This window comes from Antedon bifida, chromosome 5 (genome assembly GCF_963402885.1).
Source record: "Antedon bifida chromosome 5, ecAntBifi1.1, whole genome shotgun sequence".
Lineage (NCBI taxonomy): Eukaryota > Metazoa > Echinodermata > Crinoidea > Comatulida > Antedonidae > Antedon > Antedon bifida.
The window spans coordinates 23,157,256-23,180,692 of record NC_136230.1 but is presented as its reverse complement, the minus strand read 5'-3'; the positions used below and the strand labels follow the sequence as shown (position 1 = coordinate 23,180,692).

The window sequence follows — 23,437 nt, the reverse complement described above, 5'->3', positions numbered from 1 at the left end:
AGACGAAATTATAAAAGAACTCGGAGGAAAAATTAGAGCGAAACATGCGCTTGGGGCGACCTTTTCTCTCTTTCTTTCCTCATCTTTATCTTTTCAAATTAATTAATTAAATTTGAATATATCACCGGGCGGTTTAGAATTTTTGTTCTGTGCCTGATGTGATTATATATATAAAAGTATCTCTTCGGAGATCCTGATTCGTTAATAAAAATAACTAAAAAGATCAATTTGATCTTTCTTTGTTTCAGCGAGGTAGGTTAATTCCAATCATGGTACAAGCCAATTAAAAGTTCATCTGTAAATGTAGGATAAATCAATAATGACGGTTGAATTTCGGAAGGATAGTTTCCCTTTATTATAGACACATTATGTATTTTTCCGTTCACATGACTGAGGAACAATAGACCTAGTGTTATAGGATATGGTAGTTCTTCTGTAGTACCAATTTTTTGATGTACTAACTGGTACAAATATTTCAAACTTTCCGGATTTAGGATAATATATGCTCTTCTATGAACAAATACAATACACTATTCTCAGAACAATAGCTTTAATAATAATAATACTAAACAATTTTGCGAACTTCAAATACGTTAAGTTAGTGGGAATACACTAGATGAATAACAAAACATCAACACATATCTTATTACAGGATGTAGACCTATAACAAATCAAATTTAAAAAACAGATGTTTAAAGTAATTCTATCAGTTAATTTTAACTAACATTATATTATTATTATTGATATTATTTATTTTTATATTATTTTATTTATTTTATATATTATTTGTTGAATATGCAATTTTATTGTCACATAATAGTTATCCACTTTGACCAAAAATTGGATCTAAAAATGTATTTACCTTTAAAAAACTGTAATTGAAAGCAAAAAAGGTAAAATTGGCTGCCAGGCAATAGATTTTTGGTTAAATTTACCCTTTATTATGTTATTTTATAAGTGAAAACATTTTGTTTTTTATGGAAGTGATTAACTTTATTAAAACTACAAATTGATCTGTTCAAAGTCTGATTTAATTAATCTTCATTTTTCATGTTTTTGGGGGACAATACATCTTTTGAGTGGAGTTGTGGCTTGGTGGTTATGATGCTTGGCTACCACTCCAAGGGTCCTGGGTTCAAGTCCCGTCACATGTCAGGATTTTTTCTAAGGACCAAATTACTCCACTCCCAAAGACTTGTAATAAGACTTTGTTTTGTAGAGCATCTTGTGTATATGTTTGTCTTGTGAACCTCTGAGGGTCCTAATGATGAGCAATAGCTGGATGGATCACCCTCATTAAATATGGTTTAAAAAAAAATAAAAATAAAATAATAGTCTACATTATATGAAATTAAAAAGCAAAAACGAAAAATAAGCCATATAACCAAAAACATTTTACAACATTTATTTATATGCTGTAATGACATTGATTGTGCAAATAAATGTCCATGGTACCTTAAGAAAAGAGAAGAAATATCGAAATCACGTGAGGTGTTCCGATCCAAAAATTAAAAGGAAAGATGGACAGGCACCGAAAGGGGACAACGAAAATGGGTTAAAATGAATATCATTTTTGTCTTGAATGTACATATTACAAATAAATTTCAAAATTAATAAAAACCAATGCGCATGTCTGAATTCTAGTCATTGGTTCTATTTCTGTGGTTTAAATCTAGCCATACATACGTATGTTTATTCTAAAATAGAGGAAACAATTATTATCTTATTTCCTCCTTAATATTATATATATGTGATGGGTGTTCAGTAATTATTGTTTTTATCAAACGCAGCGAAGTGGAAATCGTTCCTATATCTAAAAACACAACTTGTCTACAATAAAGGTAAACTATTTTTGCTTATTATAATTATACTTACACAGCTCATATACCGTAATAATATAATAATAAAACAGTATTTAGGCGACACAATGGAGAAAAGTTAAATTATTATTTTCTTGATATCATTTTGGTGTAACCCGATTTATAATTACTAATAAGTACTTTTACTTTTATAAAATTTATAAATGTAAATGAAAATACACCTAACTAAATTTTTATTCCGAATTTGCAATAAATTAACACTTTAACTGTATGTGTATGAAAATTCAGATAAATCATAGGAAAATAATTTTGAATTATTGTGATTATCGTTTGGGATAAACATCATCCCTCAAATTAATAAAAACTTCTTAAAAGGTAATTCAATTTCAAGTTCTCTAAATTGCTTAATCATTTTTTAAAAAATAATATAACATCCTGTTTTTGAAATTAATATATTTTAAAAATGTGTTATTGTCTGTGAATCAATAAACTCAATTCCTGTTTCTAATTTGTCTTGGAAAGCTCTTTCAAACAAAATTCAGACATACATACACGTGCCGCTTAGTAATCACTCCTATTTACAAAACCAACTGTACAGCAGGTACCTTTATAACGATTGTAAGGTTGGGTAATCAAAAAGATAGTACAGTATTATAGTACAATGCAGTAGACACAAATCTATAAATAGATGTATAGAGATTCTGTAATTGTTGTTTATGTAACATTGAATGAATAAAAGTGGTGGTTAACCATAAAAGATAAAAAAAAATAGATGTATATTGCCTAGACTAAAATACATTATACAGCATTTATATTAGAAGGAAGAAAAGGTTAATAGGCATACTGTGTTTTTTATATTTCAGTGTATAATTTTGTTTTAATTCTAAAATTAATAAATATAATTGTGCAGAGTCATCACAAATATTATTAGTGCTCACTGTAAAATAAATGTTTGAAAAACATGCAGTCACAAAAAAGAGAATCTCGTTAATACATTAACATTTAATATACATCTGTATCTTTGTCCTTGCTTTGTTTTTTGCATAAAACGAACAATTAAAAAATCCCCCTCAAAAAATAGCAAAACAATTTAGCATAATGTACAAATTATTTAGATACTAGAGGGTGTACCCGAATGGTCCTCGAAAACATGACCAACCCCTCTGGAAATTGAAGCCCGGGTGACACCTATGCATATGACTGATGAGTAATGTATGTATATTTTGTGATGTTTCATGGTGGTCCATAAATTAGGTACGCCAAAAATATCGCTTCCAGGGTAATATAGCAAATTAGAGTTTAAAAAATGTACGAATAGAGAACAATATAGGCTAATTATTATATTCGGTCTTGTGTGTGTGAGATTTGAACCTGTACTGAAAATAAGTTTGGTAAGATGCGAAATGTATACCAATTATGATTGATTACGTCCCCTGTCAGTAATGATGTATGGACAGCAATCGGTGGTTAGGAACGTACAGGGGAAAAGTTATTCAATAGATTTATTTATTTGTAAACAAAATGTACATTAATTCTTCCTGTAATGATGTAAAAACTTTCAACAATTGGTATTACAACAATTGTTATTAATGCAAATAATATAATTGTAAAGAACAGTATACATATATTATATTATTATATATATTATCTGAACGTTACACACAGGAGGAAACCGTTAATAGGGGTCATCAATCACTGAAACAGTCTCTAACGTGACCGTACCAAGAGACCAAAAGCATAGTTTATCAACGTGGGTGACAGTGAGCGGGGCTTTAACATTTGTATCACAATATATCATGACAACAGCATCTTTTTAATTTTGGAACAAAATGATCAAATAACAACTTTCGTAGCGTACTTATATTTCGGTCGTAGTAGACACCATTTATAATTATAAATAGAGCAAGCAACAGAAATAATCGATAAACAGTAAAGGTGTTTCCCTGGTAGGCCTTGCCTCCTATAGTAACATTGAATCGCACCTAAATTTGATAAAATGATTAATAAATAGCATAGATAATTAGTAAAATTACTAAAACAAATTGTATTTCACGTTAAGTAAAGGCCTTTATATTGATATTTGAATATCTAAAACAAATAAATTGTAGTTCACGATTCAGTTGAATCACATTGTAGTTCACATAAAAGTAAAGGCCTTCAATAAAAGTTAAATTACTAAAACAAATTGTAGTTCACGTAAAGTAAATGCCTTTAATCAATATAATTGATTAGTTGAATATCTAAAACAAATTAATTTCAGTAGTTCACGATACGTTGAACCACTAAAATATTTGTTTATTTAATATTGAATGGCGCCACCAACGGCCATTTTGCCGGAAGTGACGTACCCGGAAGCCAGTTGAACAACAGCGCGAGTGTGTGAAAATAACCCTGTGATATCCACAAATTTCGATAGGTAACGCTAAATTTTGTCGTTGTAAAAGACAAAAGTGGAACAATAGCGTCGATGTGAAAACTAATGTTATCAAATCTACGTTTCGCGGTACATCTGAGATAGATAAGGTAGGTATCCAAGGCGGAGATTTGTACCGAAGTTTTTGCATTGTGCTCGCCTATGTCAGAATTAACCATAATTTATATATAGATACTTTGACTATGATAAGAAGGAACTTCATAATTTATAAAATAATAAGTTCCTTCATTTCATAGTCACACTGTCTAATTAATTTGTTCTATTCTTTATCAATTTTCCATAAAGCATGGCAAATCAATAGCGAAAAAATAATATACTTAAGCATGATGCAAACTCGTTTCGTTTTTTTTTTACAGGTCAAACATCTTGGAAAAGGAAAGAAATCATATATTCTTGATATTCTTTTTTCTGACGTGTTGATCAATTCTCCCAAGATGCAACGAGAAGGTAAAACAGTATATTTATCTTATTATTATTATATGCTTTATTTTATTTTATGTAATTTAAGCCTATTAAGATTCTTCATATCCATACAGTATTATTGATATCACAGCAATATCTGTAATGAGTTATGTTATTATTACACGACTTATATCATTGTAGACAATAATTTAAAAATAATTATTTTACAAAATGGTTTCTATTGGGTGTGTAATCAATCCAGTAACGTCAGTCCGGGAATTATATCTTTTTAAAACTTCCAAAAGAAAGTATACGTTCTCGATCCATGGAACGGTAATAGGCATGATGCCATTTTGATCAAACACAACTTATATTATGACGTTAAATTACTGGTATAATTTTTCTCTCGAGGATATCAAGTGTTATAATTCACTAAACGGGCAATATTTTTATAATTCTTCATTCTCATTGAATGTAATGTCGATAATCATGATCCGATGCAGTGCACTTTGTACATGTCATTAAATTTTCATTTTGTAAGGCCAATTGTGGAAACATGATGTCAAATGTTATAATTCACTAAACGGGCAATCTTTTTATAATACTTCCTTCTCATTGAATTTATTTAAAAATGTCGATAATCAAATCAATGCAATGCCCTTGTACATTTCATTTAAATTTTCATCTTGTAAGGTCAATTGTCTTGATTCAATCGTCTTATCCGATTTTTTTTTCACTCAGGAGTAGAATATAACTTTAATATGATGTGATTTGTTTCTTCATTTAGTTTCATTTCAATGTTTATCTTTTCTTATTTTGTATTGTTTTTATAATCACTTAAATAAATGCCAGAAATGAATGGATGTCATTAATAGACTGCTAAAATCTCTTTAGACTGAACATCTAAATGATTTTATTCAACCTTACTAAATTTGAATTTCCAATAAAGAAGAACCCGAAAGAAGGAATAATAATACGTATTAATGTATTTGGTTTAAATGTGTTTATTAGACAGGATCAAATACAAAATGACCAACAATCCACGTGGGATATGCCTCATTATAAACAACATTATGTTTCAAGATGGCGGATTGAAAGAAAGAACTGGCTCTGAAGTTGACGAAGGTAAAGCGGAATAGTTTCTAAGTTTGTTTGTGGTGTGTGTTTGTTGATCTCGTTTTGTTTGTTCGTCCGTGTGTGTTGTTTTTTTTTTTGGTTTGGTTTTTTTGGTTGTGTATTAGTATACCGTAGTGGCAATATTGATTATACTTTATACAATAAGTGTATATAAGAAAATACGTTTTAACTTTTAAACAAGGTCATTACATGGCTGCAGTCGCGTGCTCAAGTTAGTGTTTATCGACTGACCTACCGACCAACATAGTGAGCTGTAGAGTCGACTAAAAATGGTGGTGCAAGAATGCACTAGATCACCATTCAAACTGTTGCAATTCTACAATAAAACAAATTGTTAAAAAAATTATTGTTTGAATATCATTTTCTCAACAGCTTATCTGGACCGTATTTTTAAACAGTTAGGATTCCTTGTTGTTGTTAGACACAATCTAAGTGCACAAGAGATGAAGGATGTTATGACAGAAATGCAAAGCAAGGATCATTCATACTTTGACTGCTTTGTTTGCTGTATCTTGTCTTACGGTCAATGCGACCTGATTTATGGTAGTGACGGGGAAACTTGTAATCTTATAGAACTGTCCAGCAACTTCAATATAAATAAGTGTACCAGTCTTCACAGCAAACCAAAGGTATTCTTCGTACAAGCGTGTCGATTACAAAACATAGAGGAAGATGCTAAGGAAGACATACCTGAAGACGCCGATTTCCTGTTTGGATACTCAGCTGTACCTTTAACTGCGTCGTATAGGTGCAAGAGACATGGTTCCTATTTTATTAGAAACCTGGCACTTGCTTTGGAAGAACGTCATGAAACCGATCACATTTTAGATATTCTAACACTTGTAAATGCCGAAGTAAGCCAGCAGTCCGGCTCCGGGGTACCAGCTCCCCGATACACTTTAAGAAAAGCTCTGTACTTCCCTTAGCGTATAATAATTAGCTTCAATATAAAGTTGTGTTCTAACAGATTAACGTTAGATTAGATAAACATGGTTACACTTGTAGGTTATGTTGTTGTAGAATGTTTAATTTACGAATACCGTATGCATTAATATCAAACTAGATAAATATAGGATTGTGTTAAATAAATGAATTGTAACTTTACCCTAAACTATTAGTAGTTGGTATTTTACTAGTGATATATTATTTTATTATTATTCTTTATTATTATGTTATAGTTTGATTTAAGTATCTACGATGACCTGTTGCATGCAATTAAAAAAAAACTATTTTAAAATAAAGAATCACGGTAAATTACAAAATAGTGGGCAATTTTATTGTGTTTTTTACGGTAAACAACAACCTGTAAATTGGTATCAATTTCTTATAGCGTTAACAAATTGTCTTATCGAGTTTCTCAAAATCAACATGAAAAACATTCCCAGATTATTGCAAACAACAACTGGTGCAGTGCATAAATATCACAGTTCCCACCGGTACCGGATGTGATATCCATAATATTTGTTTTTGGCAGCAGTTACAAGACCTGTTGTTATTGGTTAGAATGGGAAGTTGCCATTGCTAATTAGACAATAAGTATAATATAGCAATTCCGGTCGGTCATAACTACACTTTTGTATAACCCGGAACCTTCATAGGCAATCAAAGAAAAAAAAAAGTTCAGCCTGCATCAACAGATCAACTTTACCCTAAATTATTAGTAGTTGGTAGTTTACTGAAGTGAAATATTCTTTTACTATTATTTTATACTTTGATGTCACTTTTCACAGCAACTTAAAAAAAAAAACCTACGGCAAATATAAAAACACCCCGGAATTGGAAAAAAGGCTCGACATGTAACTACATAGGCCTATTCATGGTCTTGTAATCTGTTTACTAATGCTGATTCCAAATGTGAGATTACCTTATGTATTCTAATAAACTCCCGGCTGTGAATAAAATCCCCGATTTAAATAAACAACCTTTTTGAATATACGCCCCCACCCACCCCCATATAATATCATTTAGAATAAACATCCCTCGAATAAACGCCCTGTGCGTCACGCAATAGTGTATTATTTGTAGAAGAATCAATTGATTGACATGTCTACAATGTATCAAGTATTGTTTATACAATTATGTATTTTATTCCTTCTAGATATTAATTATTTTGTAGTCTTATCTAGGGGGTATTTATTTGATTATACATGTTATCATATATTAGACCCAAAAAATAAACGCCTCCCTCGAATAAATTCCACTAAAACCACTCCTGAACAGTAAATGCACCGGGGCGTTTATTCCAATAAATAACAATTCTGTGCACAGGAAGAAAAAGGACCAACGTGTGAGAGAAATGTGCGTGTATATGATTATTTACGTAAACGCAATCACGATGCCTTACATTTTTAGACGAGGCAAATTATTAGTCAACGTTACTTGACAACAACATTATGTGTTAAAATTATAAATAACGTTATACTAATGCGTTACGCATGCCTATTATTACTGGTTTTTGTTTTTCTTGTTTCAAAGTCATGACAAAAATATGTAATTTAGCTGAATGAGGAAGTCGTTATTAATAATAGTTTCCTTTTGTTATTGTATACTATGACGTGAGAGGTGTTATTGTAATTTCCTTACAACGAAACGAAGTTATAATAACTAAACACATTTTGCTGTTTCTCCATCAAAGAAGGTAAACTAATTATTTTTTTATTTTATAACAATACTAATACATCGTATTTGAAAGGCAATTAAGGCATGGACAAAAACAATTTGTTTATGACAAGCAAAGGGAGCAATGTATCCGATATTCAATAAATCACAAAAGCACCGCAATCATGAACAAAATTGTGTGCCGATTTCGACTTACTTGACTTACAATACAAAAAAAACAATACAAAATTTCGATAAATAAAATAACGAAATGTATTTTCAATTGATTGACAAATTATATTGTTTTACTTTAAAGATGTATTGTCTCCCAAAAAAACGAAAACAACTTATATTTTCACTGATAAAATTACAGAATAAATGGTTAAATTCAACAACAAAAAAAAACCATTGGCTGGCAGCCAATTGGACCATTATTTGCTTTAAATTACAGTTTTTTATCAGTAATACAATTTTTTCGATCCAATTTTTGGTCAAAGTGGTCTATAATACTATTATGTTACATATGGCATACTCAACAAAAATTTCGTTAATAATTATTTTTTCAGGGGGACAATATATCTTTAACCTTTATTTGTAATAATAATAATAATTATATTCTATATAAAACCCTATCTAAATAATCTAAATATCTGTAAATAATACAACGGTATAATAGGTAGACTATGAACCGTTTTATATCGCTAAACGATGCTTTCATTTTTCCTACTTTCCCTCCATGAGTGTTAAAGGCGCCAACATATTCAGACAATATGTTACAGTTAAAGGAAAAACATGAGCAAGATAATGGGCAGTCGTCCCAAATAAGATACTTTTCCACGTCTACAATGTTCACTGATACCCTATGACGTAATATTCAGGATTAGTGCATGCGGCAATTCGGCTAACAGTCATACTCCCGAATTTGAGAATTTGTTGAGTGGCGTTTTGCCGTTCGTTTTTACGCGTAGACTTCAGACGTCAAACACTAAAATAATGCAATGGATGAAAATCCTGATATCGCGAGGATGAAATATTTTTCAGTTCAATAACAATTATATTTACAAATTGCCAATTATCGATATTTTTAATAGTGATTTTAAATAAAGATGTTAATAATAAAAGTTAGATAGGTCAACATTTACTAATATTTTTGCTCAAGAAGATACCTATCAATACTTCTTAGAAAAGTCTTAAATTGTCTCAGGAAAATATTACTTGGCTGATGCGCAAAGTCGAACACTAGGGGACAGCACAATTACCCAAGCGTACAATTACCATTTTCCGGTCTGCGATTCAATAATGATTCTCTATAGGTGTTCATTATTAACATATAATATTCTATAGATCATAAGGTATCAGAAAAAGCATAGTTTCATATTAGTGTTAATGAATATCAAGGTGCAATACAACAATAACTAAATATTCATATATATACTTTTTCTAGAACTATGGCTAATTTTGACATTGAATATAAAGAATTTTCAGCAGAGTTTGGTAAGAGTTTCCAAGGAGATAACATAAAACAGTTAAAATTTCTCTTATCCGATTATATTTCTCACTCGACATTGGGAAACAACTCAGTTACTGCAATTGATTTGTTGGGTGAAGTTGCAAAATACAGGGAACAAAATAAAGTTGTTGCTTCCTCCACCGAGTTGAAACTGTTTGAGGATATCGGTGAGCTGACGCAATTGGGTTATGTTCAAGATCTACTGAATGAGTTATCTCAGGGTGATCCCTCGTCTTTACACAAAGGCGTGGGATTAAAACCGTATCGAAGTATATTCTTTAGAGGAATAGAAAATGCAGACGATGGCGGCGATTTCTTCGAGGCACGTGCGTTTTACTCTCAAACGCAAAACAGTGAGATTAAAGATTTGTGGGATTTAGTATTATATTTAGAAGTAAATGACCTCTTGGTTACACGAAAGGATTTGAACAGGTTTGCTGATCGTCTCAGTGGAAAATCAAAGTCAATAATTAAAGGTATGACTTGTTAAAACTATAGGTTGGATTAATTAATGAGCATTAGATAATAGCCGATACATGTATTGCTAAAGTTAATTATGATACTTGAAAAATTGATGTACAGTACCGAGAATCGGTTGACAATTATTATTGTTTCACTTGACATAATTCTCATACTATAATGTTTCAACAAGAAGTTCACACTTCTGCTTTGGGTCATTGGAACATAGCTACTCATGACGGTTTGCTGATTTTTTTAACAAATAGTCATTACATCTACAACACTTCCAACCTCCCAACCATCAACATTAATTTTTATTTAAATAAATAACACTTTCATAAGTGAATGACTTGGTGAATTGATCATTATGATTAACGGACTTCAAATAATACCCTTTAACGTGTAATAACTAAATAAATTCATATGCAATGTTTCTGTTGCATATTTTTCGAGATATTGTAGCTTGAATTAATTTGTGTATATTATAATACCTTTTTTTTAGATGGGCTGAAAACGTTGGTTATTAAAAAAGGTATGTATACATAGTATTCGTATCTCATTGAAAACACACACACACCATTCACGTATATAAAGTCTACTACCCTATTAAGGGGACACCATCGTTCATTTCACTAAATCCTACGTCTAACGTCCATGTCATGGAAGTAGTCTTCTTACTATAAACAACTTGGACAAATGAAATATCGGGAGATTTTAAGAAATCATATCCGCACTTTTAGTGGGCGCTAAAATGGTTTTGAAAAATACACAAAACCATAACGGGCGCTATATAAAATTCAAAGGTATTGGTATTTATAATAGCCAAAGGCGGAAAATTCGATGCTAGCTCATTATTTCACTTATTCAAAAGTACATTAATTTATTAAAAACTGACCTTGCACACCTACAGTATATTTAGCATATGTTCTCTTTTTTTCTTTATCAAGAGTAAAGTAGTGGTCTGTAATCGTGTCCTTTTCTAACTTTATTTTAAATGGTGTAAATAGCTCTTTCTATTATCAATTGCCGGAGGATGCTGTTTCTGCATGCATCATCAATTCTTTAATTCAGTATTAATCATCCATTATTGTTCAATTTTTCTGCAATATTACCCGACCTAATATATTGATAGGACGTGTAAGATGTTACCTTACGTTTCTACAATTAAATAATTAAGAAAGTATAATATACGATTACTAAAACAGTTTTGCATTGTTTTTTTTTTAAGATGGAGATGCGGATGGAGGAGATACGGCTCGTGAAGACACAGGTACCGTAGTTACATTTCTGTTAATCTAACTTCTGCTACTTGCTTTCTTTTCCATAATTGAATAATATTATGATTGCAAATATCATGATATTTATTGAGTATAATCGACAGACAACTGAAGATGGAGCCACAACTAATGAAATAGTATGTTTAAAAAAAAGAAACAAACAAAGGGGTAAACTACCTATGTTTAAGAACTATAGACTTGATTAAGACTATTACTGTGTTTTTTGTTTTTTCAGACAAACTATTTGACTTGATTCCGGTACATGAAGGTAATGTCCAGTATACAAATTATTATTTACCAGGGATACCATTATCACCACTAGTCATAGGAATAATAAGTTGACTGGGTAACTTTGAATATCATAGATGAGATTCTCTAAGATAGTTATTATATAGAATAAAATATGTCAATCTACACAGCCAATTCGTATACAGTATCATGTGACAATAACCATCCTACAGTATCGTGTCTGCTCATAGAAAAGCATTGGTATCATGTACCATCGGCCTAAAAGCTAGGTGGCATAACGCTGTTGAAAAATAGATACAGTAGATTGTCAGAAGAGGGTATACAGAATTCCAAATGGGATGAAGTTTGGGATCAAATGACGTGATACTGCATATGATATTTAACACAATCGTATTAGTAAGCGTACATTCATTTAAAAAAATGTCTTTCTTTAGACAGGGAAAGCGAAGAAACAGTAGACGGAGGATGTATTTCAGTGCAACCAATGCCGCAACAAAAAGGTAAGACTGTTATCTTGTTTGAATATTACAAATACCAACTAATTTGGAATTACATTAAGTTTCTCATTACTTTTTGGGATAAGAGGTCAATGTCCCTGAATTTACAAAAATATCATACGAAGAACACATAGTTCTACCACCAACATTGAAACAGAGGAAAGTACTAACATTGAAATAAATATAAACTAATTTTCATTTTTACACATCTGAACCCGACTACCGTCACTCGTTTGTTCGTTATTAAAATTAAAAATCTTAGATGGAATAGTATAAACGTAATCAATTCTCCCTTGACGTATTATCAAATGGAATTCACTACATGATGTAAAATTAATTAAAAACTAACCATCTTGTAAAATCAACATTCAACATGTTATAGAACAACCTTACGAGTTTCATAATAGCTTATTTACTGTAGGCCTAAACTTGGATCCGACTTGGACGAAGCACAAGTAGGCTACGTAGGCATAGCCCATCGTAAGTAATTTGAACTATCACTACGCTATGGATGATCCGAACGGGTGTTTCGAAACTAGAGACCAGAGACCAGAGACCCGAGACCCAATACGAAAAGGGAGACCTCACTATACGAAAAGGGAGACCCCAGTATACGAAAAGGGAGACCCCACTATACGAAAAGGGAGACCCAAATATACGAAAAGGGAGACCCAAATATACGAAAAGGGAGACCCAAATATACGAAAATGGAAACCCAAATATACGAAAAGGGAGACCCAAATATACGAAAATGGAAACCTAAAATATACAGTTATTACGTCGGCCCAGAGCCGCCTTAACTGTAAAAACTCAAAACCAAAGTTTTTTTCACAGTCAGTGTTTTAGGTCGGCCCAGGATCGCCTTTCGCAACAGTTGTTTTCCGCCGAACAGGAAGATTCAGGCAGCTCGCTTGGCATGCTGGAAAGGGGATATTCTCAAAACACAATATAGTTGACTCTATGAAGGCGACCCAAACAATTTCAATCATTATCTAATATGACATATTACACAGTTAAAGCAGATGTTATAAACATCTGTATTATTTAATATACAGCCGAGAATGTTACATTCTATTTTTAGAAGGGAGACCAAAATATACGAAAAGGGAGACCCAAATATACGAAAAGGGAGTATAGTAGAATTTTGGTGGGAAACTTTTGGAGGCAACATTTGATCCTCCTCAGAAGCCCCTAATTTGCATACCAAGTATAAGTAGTAAATGTTATAGAGATTAAAAGAGAAGAGAAAATAAGATCATAGTAGAAAGACTTATAGAGTATAGAGAAGAAAGGTCTAGAAATAAAAGTTTTAGTTGAATACAGTATACTTTTTGTATGTGGAATCATTTGGTCTCATGGATTAATACGCCAGAGAAAGCATACGCTTGGAACCAACATTTTCGTATATTTGGGTCTCCCTTTTCGTATATTTGGGTCTCCCTTTTCGTATATTTGGGTCTCCCTTTTCGTATATTTGGGGTCTCCCTTTTCGTATATTTGGGGTCTCCCTTTTCGTATAGTGGGGTCTCCCTTTTCGTATATTTGGGTCTCCCTTTTCGTATATTTGGGGTCTCCCTTTTCGTATATTTAGGTCTTCCTTTTCGTATAGTTGGGTCTCCCTTTTCGTATATTTGGGTCTCCCTTTTCGTATAGTGGGGTCTCCCTTTTCGTATAGTGGGGTCTCCCTTTTCGTATAGTGGGGTCTCCCTTTTCGTATAGTAGGGTCTCCCTTTTCGTATATTTGGGTCTCCCTTTTCGTATATTTGGGGTCTCCCTTTTCGTATATTTAGGTCTTCCTTTTCGTATAGTTGGGTCTCCCTTTTCGTATATTTGGGTCTCCCTTTTCGTATAGTGGGGTCTCCCTTTTCGTATAGTGGGGTCTCCCTTTTCGTATAGTGGGGTCTCTCTTTTCGTATAGTAGGGTCTCCTTTTTCGTATAGTGGGGTCTCCTTTTTTGTATAGTAGGGTCTCCCTTTTCGGTCTCGGGTCTCTGGTCTCGGGTCTCTAGTTTCGAAACACCCTGATCCGAACTGACGTTTGTGATTGGTCAACTCGCTTGCGTTGTGTCTAAGTCGTTGCGTTGCATCCAAGTGGGAACCGAACTCAGGTAAGAACTTACTATGGGAATGACAGTTTTAAACACAAATCAAAATGCTTGCTGGTAGTTCTATGTAAAATATAGTACAAAATAGTTTACTAGTCTAGATAGCTAGAAGTCTAGTAATTGTATATTTTATTAAAAGGCGGTTCAGTCATAATTATCAAATCAACCATAACATTTACTCAACCTCGGTATACCTACATTCAGATGCGTTAGACCTTATACAAAAGTATGCGAGAATGTATACTAATAGATAATAATGAAGAATAATTGACAAAATATTATCAAAATGACTTTTACAAACAGAAAAAAATACTACATCGAATAACCTCAACCACAGAAAATAGCTATTAAATACAGTGTATAAATGCAAGGCACAATGTGTAAAATTACAAGCACATTGCAAAGACCTAGAATTTATAATGAAAAAACAACGCCGATTCATATTGTTCAACTTGTGGAACGTTTTCCTTTAAAACATTTTGCATGTTGGTTATTTATTTATTTAACTAATATTCTTACATAGTGTTAATACATTATTACCGGGCGGTAAAATTAACTTACCCCTAAATCCACTGTTTTGTCTATCCACCTTCATAATCGCTGTGCTATGTTGTGTATAAATCCATTTCAAACAACTTGAATGTAATATAAATCCAATCAAAGATTAAAAACTCCAGTCAATCGTCGATAAAAAAAAAAACTAGACGTCACAGAGTACATTAGTCATGAATAGGATTATGAGAACGCCGTTTTTACACTGGCTTATAACAGCGTGATTACGTCACAAATTAAATTAAACCCGCGTAACTGTTAATAGATGATAGTTTAATTCTACTAAATTGTATAAAAGCAATATTGTTGACGATTTAGGCTTTCTTGAAATCACAATCTTCTTCAATGTTGACATACCCAGTTGTGTGAAGTTCCAGGCAGTGTTTGGTATGTACTGTATTATGTAATGACGCCTGGCTGAATTGAATACTAATGATCTAATCTGCATGTCGGTGGGCAGAGGACTGCAGTCCACGGTAGGCCTACATGGCTCATATCAGAATCGAACGATCAGTCGCAAATTACATTATGATGTAGGCCTAATTTTGTACAGAAACAGAAAGTAGCTTTTTTTTGTCTTACGTTGGTTCGTCCCACAGACAGTAACTAACAGGCCATTATAAATATTTTTTTTAATGATCCTACTAATAACAATAATGGAATGGCAACTAGAATCACAGCACCTTATCCAGTAATTGATTGAATTATGTACAAACCAGAAAAAAAATGAAAGGAAAGCCCATGTATTTTATATATTTTTCATGAAATTACTTTTGATTCAGCCGCAAATTGCAACAAGAGCAATCAGAGAGTTTTAACCTGCGAAAAGTGGTAAAAAGTAAAAATGAACCCAAAATGCTGATCTTAATCATGCCCAAATTAAATGTAATCTAGGTGTGCGTACCCTGCGTAGTACGCGCGTAAAATGGGCGCCTCTATGAGAACATACAGTAATGCTTTTTTTCTTCATACAAAAAAATATATATATATTTTGTAAAAAATATTGAGGGATGTTGTTGTTATTTGGAATCTTTTGATTTGTGACGACCTAGGACGTATGTATCGATGGTCGTCACTAGTACCTCAATCCATGATTGTAATAATAAAGTGATGTCTATAAGTAACAGGAATAAGAATGATGAGAATGCGAATACTCTCATTGTCACTGTAAACTCCATCGCCATTACCACATACATATTTGTAATCATTGTATCTTTATATCTTTTATAATAAGTAACATTTTGTGTTTGAACTTGTTGATTCTATTAACAGAAATGGAAATACTTAAGTATAACATGACCAGCTCTCCACGTGGGATATGCTTAATTATAAATAATATTGAATTTACAAAAGAGAGCGGATTCGGAAAACGAACTGGTTCTGAAGTTGATGGAGGTATTTAAAAAATATAATTTTAACATATATGAAACGAAAAAACATTGAACCTCTGTCAATTGTATGGCTAATGTTTGTTGTATTTTCATTTTCAAAATAAATAAATAATTTGATACTTTTAAGTAAACAATATTGAATTTATAAAAGAGGGCGGATTTATTGTTGCAAATAAAAAAATTGCAGAAAGCTAACAAAATAATACTGCATTTTTTTCAACAGAATATTTGAAGCAAGTTTTCATTCGTTTGGGATTTCTTATTGAGTGCAAACACAATCTAACTGCACATGAGATGGAGCATGTGATGTACGAAATGCAAACACGTGATCATTCACAGTATGACTGTTTTGTTTGCTGCATATTGTCTCATGGTACACTAACAGATATTAATGGAAGTGATGGGGTACCTTGTGGCATTTTTCAACTCACCGGTGGCTTTCAAGCACATAAGTGTACAAGTCTTCGCTCCAAACCAAAAGTATTCTTTATACAAGCGTGCCGAAAGCTTGGCCTAGAGTTCGACGCTGCTCCCGAAAAAATTCCGAATGCCGCAGATTTCCTGTATGGATACTCGACAGCGCCCCTTACGCTGTCATATAGGAGCACGAAACATGGTACATGTTACATTCGAAACCTAACAAAAGCGTTAATCGATCGTTATCATACCGATCACATTCTAGATATTCTAACACATGTGAATTATGAAGTAAGCAAGATGACCGGCTGCCAGGTTCCATCTCCACAGTATACTTTAAGAAAGAAGCTGTACTTCTCTATGCATGAGGCATAAGCTAAAAGTTCACAGTTCAAAATATTTTATTGCAATGTTTGTTACATAAATCTGTTTCAAACAGCTTGTCTTTAGATTAGATATTATCATTGTACTTACTTTATGCAAGTATGCTTCAAAGCATTACAAACTGCTATTTATTGTCAAAAGCTTGCTTGATATTAATATTAATACTAAGAACATTTTTTAGAGTTTAGGAATAATCCGGATTTAAATAGATATTGTAAGACACGTGGTGTATACAATACACAATATTATAATAATTAAGTTATATTTATTGTTAAAAAAATTTGCATGCATGGCGAAATCGTCGATAAGTTGTGTCTCAAATTGTCACGTAATATTCGTTGGCTTAGCTACGCTGTGTAATAAAAAATGTTGAACAATATAGAAGCGCAAACGAATAAAAGCCAAGTGTCAAGTTAGAAAGTTGCCAATTGTTTTATTTAGACAGGACTGGTTATTCTAAGCTCACGGTTACGTTTATGGACAGGAAAGGAAAAACGACGTTCTATAGGAGATGGGGAGGGGGAAAGGGTTTATTCTAGTAGGCGTTTATCATATGTATCACTTGGTTTTAAATTACGTAAATAAATCTGTGTGTACGACAATGTTTGGGAGATTGAAGAGAGTATTTTGCATTTCAGTACTATTAACGTATATTTGCGGAAAACATTTACATTTTAAGAAACTTAGGATGAGGCAAAAGTTATTGGACAGACTGATAGTGAATTTACGTATACAGAAATAATCACATGATGTTAGGGTTATAGATTCTATTATATCAACTTTATTAGCATGTCTTTAGAATAAAGTGTTATAACTTTTATTAAACTGTTGAATAGTAATAACAATAATGGAGGATATGATTTTCTGATTTATCAGTGTTGTACGGATATGATCCGTACATTCTTCTTCCGTCAATGATCTCATTCTCGTTATCCCATTCCAAATACTCTTCAATGTATGACATACCGGCCACCGCCTGGCAGTTGTGGGTCTTCTTGAACAGAAAAAAATTATCATCGGTTGGAAGGTAGATGGGGTTAGAAGTGAAACCATCATCACGACAACAGTAGTAGATTTTAGTATCTTTGTCGTATTCGCCAGTCGGAAGTTCTCCACTCAACCAATTGCTGTTAAATGTGTTTTCGTCGTTCCAGAATATCCATCCGTCATCAAATCCTTACAGAAAAAAAGAAAAATTTGAAATTTCCACAATGTAAATTGAACGATTGTTGGACTCTATTGTTTGGACAGGACATATCAGTGTTAACTTGCATAATATGTTTGGAATACTGTAGGCCTACAGCCCTCTAAGGATTTTTCGAAAATAATATTATTGCTTGCTTAAAGTGAAAAAAATGAAACAATTTAAAATGTTTAATAATAATAATAATAAATTAAGAGCTCAAAAACTGAGTGAAATAAGTTTGGTAAAATAAATAGATTATATCGGCTCATATTGAAGAAAACGACAACTCGAGATTTTATTTATTTATGACGTTACCAATATATCGATTGTTTTGTGCAATTCAATAGGCATGGCATGTAAGTATATACTATTAACACAAAAAGTCAGGACGATAATTTAAAAAATTGTGAACGCTAGCATGCAAAAAAAATAAAGAAAAACGGCAAACAACAAAGATAAATTAGATTATATTAAATATATTAAATTACCTGCTGGGCAAGTAGACCCTTTCTTGAATATGCAATAAGATCCCTCTCCCCAAGTCCATTGGTAATTGTCTGCGTTTTCGACGGTTTTAGAACAAAAATTCTGAGTGATGTCATTCCGTTTTATAGGTCCCTGGTAAAACGAAGCAAATCGCACAATTGTTTATAACATTACCATTATTTATTCAAAACGACACAGATAACATTAGGTACCATCGTTGCGTGATACAGTAGAAAGTATCGATCAATTTCCTCTCCTCTCGGGTTTCAATACGTTTATCATTTTCTTTAATTCATTGTTTGTTTCTAATGATTGGTTCCCACTAGAGACGCAACACAAGAACGTAACGCAACGTACGTCCTTGCGTTGCGTCCTAGTGTGAACTAAGCATTACTCTGATATTATACTTTTACAAAATACAATACAAGTACATAGCATACCTCTAGATGACATGGGTCAGACCAGTGGTTATCTGATAACGTATTCTCAGTATCTTGGAATCTTGAGCCCGTCTTCCACACGAAATGAGAGTCTGGGCATCCAGAATCAGGTGATGCTACCATAGGAAGGGAATAGGTACCAGATGGCCACGTAATAGGGATCTGAACTGGAGGATCTATAATTGCAATAGGTGATGGATTATGTATATTATTTGAATGTATTGAAGTCTTTAACAACAACATCGATATCATCATCGTCGTATTATATGCTTGCAATTTCAAGATACTATTTAGTTTTATTAAATATTTTAAAAACTAAACCTCTTGTGGTGTCGCTATTGTCTTTCAAAAGAGCGTGGTTTACATTTGTTTATTATGCATAGTACATGTGCTAAACTTATATTATATTATAATAATAATTATATTATAATATAATTATATATAATATAAGAGCTTTTACTAAACACAATGTAAAACAGATTGTCAACAATCTTGAACCACCATAAACATCGGGTGTTTAGAATGTAACTCACCTTCTGATTCTATTCGTCCTCTCCAAATTGCGTAATTCTTCAATGCTGTAACAATGTTTTGTTCTTTATTGGCCAACTGTCCCAAATGCTCGGCATTACAAGACCCACTGCTGACATAATAGTCGTTCTGACTCCAGTACTTTGAATCGAACACATCTGAAATATACATGAGTCTGATGGAGATTGGTTCAGGAAGGCTAGACGTGCCAACTGAGATTAATTCTTGATAGGATCCAAAAGTAGTTTCCGTTCCAGACTCCGTGCGGAATTTATCCATGTCAACAATGACAGACGCTTCGTAAGACAAAAAATTACCACTTGGAGATACAGTACCACTTCTCTGAAACAATAACAACCATATGTTTATGAAATGTACTAGTACACTAAGATCATTGATGTTTTTTTTATTTCATGTTACAAATAACCAACACATTCAAGTACGAATTTAGAAAAACTAGGCCTACATGTTTTTTTCCAAAATAATGTGTTATTTTGTTTTTTTTGCTTTCACACTACTATGTATAGTATAGTATATGAAACATTAAAAATGACTTGCAATGACGATTTTTCTCACAGTATATTAGTATTGTAGCACTCTCATTTATCTCACATTTAAATTAGAACATAATGTATCAGATTACATTATCTAACCTACACAAAGTAATCTATACAATAATTTAAAAAAAACTTTGACCTTGGAACAAATTACAGATTTTTTAAATGCATTATGATCATTAGACACTAATTTTTAAAAATACACAAATAATAAGTAAAATAATCTAAATATAGCTAAAAATTATTTTTTTAAATACTTAAAAAGTAAATAGATCATTAAATAGTATTTGGTACACATGTACAAATTTAATCAGAACATATACTGCTTGGAACGCAGATTTATATCAACATTGTATTTTATTTATTATAAACATACAAACAAAGGTAAATAGCAATCCCTAGAAAGATCCAGGAGCAGCATAAAAGCCGCCACTATCATCAACAATCATCATCTTATATTTTTAAAAACAAACAAAATAAAAACTCACTTCTTTCATTGCGTAGAATACAAATTCGGTTTGGTATATATCGGAACGATTCAACAACTTAGTTCCAAGATTAACTTCAACTACAACATCCTGTGAATTGTAATGTTTTTAAATTATTATCTGTTTGTATAGGTTTGATGTTTGAATAAATGCTGTATATAATAATAGTTTTAGATTAATAGTTTTACAATAAAGTGATATTACTTATTTCAAAGATGTCTGAATGTGAATTTGAAAGTTTATACCGTGTACAAAATAATCGAATCCTTTTTTTGTTGTCATCGAAGACTTATTTACGATAACAGTTTGAATTTCTTGATTTTTCGTAGGTCTGATAAGTCGATACGTCATTGCCTAAAGACTATTTAAAATACAAAATGTATTGCTCCTCAGCTTTATTTCGTAACCATGTGCCTAAAAACGTTTTGACTATGCTTACGACCCTGGATATGGACGAATTCAGCGATAAAGAACATAACCGCATTTATTTTACAAAAATTATTATAAAAAACATATTATACCGTTCCCCAAAGATCAAGAAATTGCATGTACACGTCTTCCTCATAAACTCCCGGTAGGGAACAAGCTGCCGCCACGAAGTCACGTGCTAAGTAGTATCCATCAATGGCTGCCAGCTCAGTCATGTATCGTGCTTGTCCTTTGTTGCATACTTTCTTGTAATCATGAAAGACCTTCTTTTGGTATTCAGTCGATTCATAGATTTTTTGATATCCTGAATACATAACAAAATATTCCTCTTAGGCCTACATGTGTTCTCATGTACATTTTGATGAAACGTACTTATATCCAAACGTAGCCTACTGAATGTCCATAATTGATCTTATTTACCTTAAGATGTAGTTAACAATCAAATAATAAATAAAAGATTACATACTTACTTGCACTAGAAGAAAATTCATAACCTAACAGAAAGTGATCACCCTTTCCTAGAAATAAATGAATATTTTGAAATTACTAAATCATATTATGTCAGTGTTCTTTACTCTATTAAATCACTAATATAAAAAAACAACGTTTGCAGAACATACGTAAACATCACTGTCAGCTGCAAAGGTATACTAAAACATTTATTTTTTTATTTACGTTTTGATAATTTTATTTTTGAGCTTTTACCAGTAAAGAAACAAAAAATAACATTTTGAAGAGATAAAAAGAAAACACTTCATTATCAAATAAATACCTAAAATATTTACAATACATTTGGAGCTCTTTAAACAAAATTATAATGTTATTTTATTCATGCCACAAACTAGTAAACCATTTTATGTATTACCCCCTAAGCCCAGAGGTTTACATCATATCAGAGTGCTATTTTATCGGTTATTTACCACTGTTTGGCCTATAATGTGTGAAAATAATGAAGAATGAAGTGTACCTTACAAGTCACTACATGTACATTATTTATGCCTAAGATGTCGGTTAACAGGTTAATACAAATAGAAAAGTTAAACACTCACCAACAAATTCGACATCTCGATCTAATTTTTTCTGATAACTTTTGGTTCCTTCAAATATTTCTGTGCTTTCTACTTCAGAGCAGCTGTCTCGCGGACTAAAGAGGACTTCATCTGGGATTGGGTAAAGGCCGTCTTCAGAAAGGTTACCGTCTTCGTAACTGAACTCTAATATTCGTCTTGTTACCAGCAACCCGGGGTCCACCCCTCCCGCGCTAGGGTCACCACCGTCAGGATTACCATCTAAGATGTTATAACCCACGCCGACAAAACTCACTCCAGCTGGTGTCCAAGAATGGACATAGCATGACACAATTTGCCAAACAAAGAGACTTAGAAACAGTTTAGCAGCCATATTGTGTGTCGCTGTTGTATGTCTCTTCTCATACCAGATCAAATGTATTTTATTTATAAAATGATAATTATCACACAGTAAACATTTGATTATATCTTAGATATTGATCACGCTTACTGGACAGTATCAACTGTGTTATCATATCAGCATATGTGCACGTATGCGTTTTTCAATGCGGTAATTACCAAACACCTGCTAAATGCAAACAGTCCAGTATCATTTTAAACCATCATGGCCCCAATTACGACAGGAAGATCTTTAATTTCGATGACAGAATATGATAAAACATGTGAAAATTTAAGTGACTGCACATATGTTTTTAGGCCTATCACGGTAGCACGGTTGTATTCCTAGCGTAATATGTGTGTAACTTAAAGTTGTTTTCAACCATCTCCTTTAGATTATTAAGGGATTAACAGATTAGAGCATGTTAGCTTGGTGGTCAACATGCTTACCTATTTCTTAGTCCTGAGTTCAGAACCACAAGTTTTTTTTATAGCAAAAGCAATGTTAAAAATAAAAATACTGTTTACAGACGACTATCGCTCTGATTGGTTGATGTATGTGACTGGACCAGTAACCAACTTACCACACTGTCGTAATTATTCTGATTTGTATCCTCATCCTCTACGATTTTTCCCTCGATTTTAGGTTCGTGTTTTGTAAATTGTTGGACTGATAAGCAATA

The 23,437-nt window shown here is 32.4% G+C and overlaps 3 protein-coding genes across 3 annotated transcripts; 2 read left to right on the top strand and 1 right to left on the bottom strand.

Annotated features, from left to right (window-relative positions):
- The first annotated feature begins 1,805 nt into the window (after positions 1 to 1,805).
- LOC144842544 (caspase-8-like) lies at positions 1,806 to 6,956 on the top strand. The gene is made up of 4 exons (XM_078698993.1): positions 1,806 to 1,841; positions 4,611 to 4,701; positions 5,668 to 5,781; positions 6,166 to 6,956. Exons 2-4 carry the CDS (start codon positions 4,689 to 4,691, stop codon positions 6,717 to 6,719), a joined length of 681 nt encoding a protein of 226 aa, XP_078555119.1. The 5' UTR covers positions 1,806 to 1,841; positions 4,611 to 4,688; the 3' UTR covers positions 6,720 to 6,956.
- A 1,431-nt stretch (positions 6,957 to 8,387) lies between these two features.
- Positions 8,388 to 17,451, top strand: LOC144842308 (caspase-8-like). The gene is made up of 8 exons (XM_078698742.1): positions 8,388 to 8,431; positions 9,836 to 10,377; positions 10,863 to 10,892; positions 11,589 to 11,630; positions 11,873 to 11,905; positions 12,321 to 12,386; positions 16,312 to 16,434; positions 16,654 to 17,451. Exons 2-8 carry the CDS (start codon positions 9,840 to 9,842, stop codon positions 17,220 to 17,222), a joined length of 1,401 nt encoding a protein of 466 aa, XP_078554868.1. The 5' UTR covers positions 8,388 to 8,431; positions 9,836 to 9,839; the 3' UTR covers positions 17,223 to 17,451.
- A 527-nt stretch (positions 17,452 to 17,978) lies between these two features.
- LOC144842184 (uncharacterized) lies at positions 17,979 to 22,884 on the bottom strand. Its single transcript, XM_078698583.1, has 8 exons — positions 22,398 to 22,884; positions 21,819 to 21,866; positions 21,441 to 21,652; positions 20,920 to 21,009; positions 19,877 to 20,216; positions 19,344 to 19,519; positions 18,906 to 19,035; positions 17,979 to 18,407 (listed from the first exon to the last, which is right to left on the bottom strand). The coding sequence occupies exons 1-8, from the start codon at positions 22,747 to 22,749 to the stop codon at positions 18,052 to 18,054; spliced, it is 1,704 nt and encodes a 567-aa protein (XP_078554709.1). The 5' UTR covers positions 22,750 to 22,884; the 3' UTR covers positions 17,979 to 18,051.
- Between the last annotated feature and the right edge of the window lie 553 nt (positions 22,885 to 23,437).

Coding starts and splice junctions, on each gene's coding strand:
- LOC144842544 (XM_078698993.1), top strand. Junction 5,782..6,165: donor TGGCTCTGAAGTTGACGAAG/GTAAAGCGGAAT, acceptor TTTTCTCAACAG/CTTATCTGGACCGTATTTTT.
- LOC144842184 (XM_078698583.1), bottom strand. CDS start 22,749: ATGGCTGCTAAACTGTTTCTAAGTCTCTTTGTTTGGCAAATTGTGTCA. Junction 20,217..20,919: donor TATTCTACGCAATGAAAGAA/GTGAGTTTTTAT, acceptor TTATTGTTTCAG/AGAAGTGGTACTGTATCTCC. Junction 19,036..19,343: donor CTGACCCATGTCATCTAGAG/GTATGCTATGTA, acceptor TCGTTTTACCAG/GGACCTATAAAACGGAATGA.
- LOC144842308 (XM_078698742.1), top strand. CDS start 9,840: ATGGCTAATTTTGACATTGAATATAAAGAATTTTCAGCAGAGTTTGGT. Junction 10,378..10,862: donor ATCAAAGTCAATAATTAAAG/GTATGACTTGTT, acceptor CCTTTTTTTTAG/ATGGGCTGAAAACGTTGGTT. Junction 10,893..11,588: donor AACGTTGGTTATTAAAAAAG/GTATGTATACAT, acceptor TTTTTTTTTAAG/ATGGAGATGCGGATGGAGGA.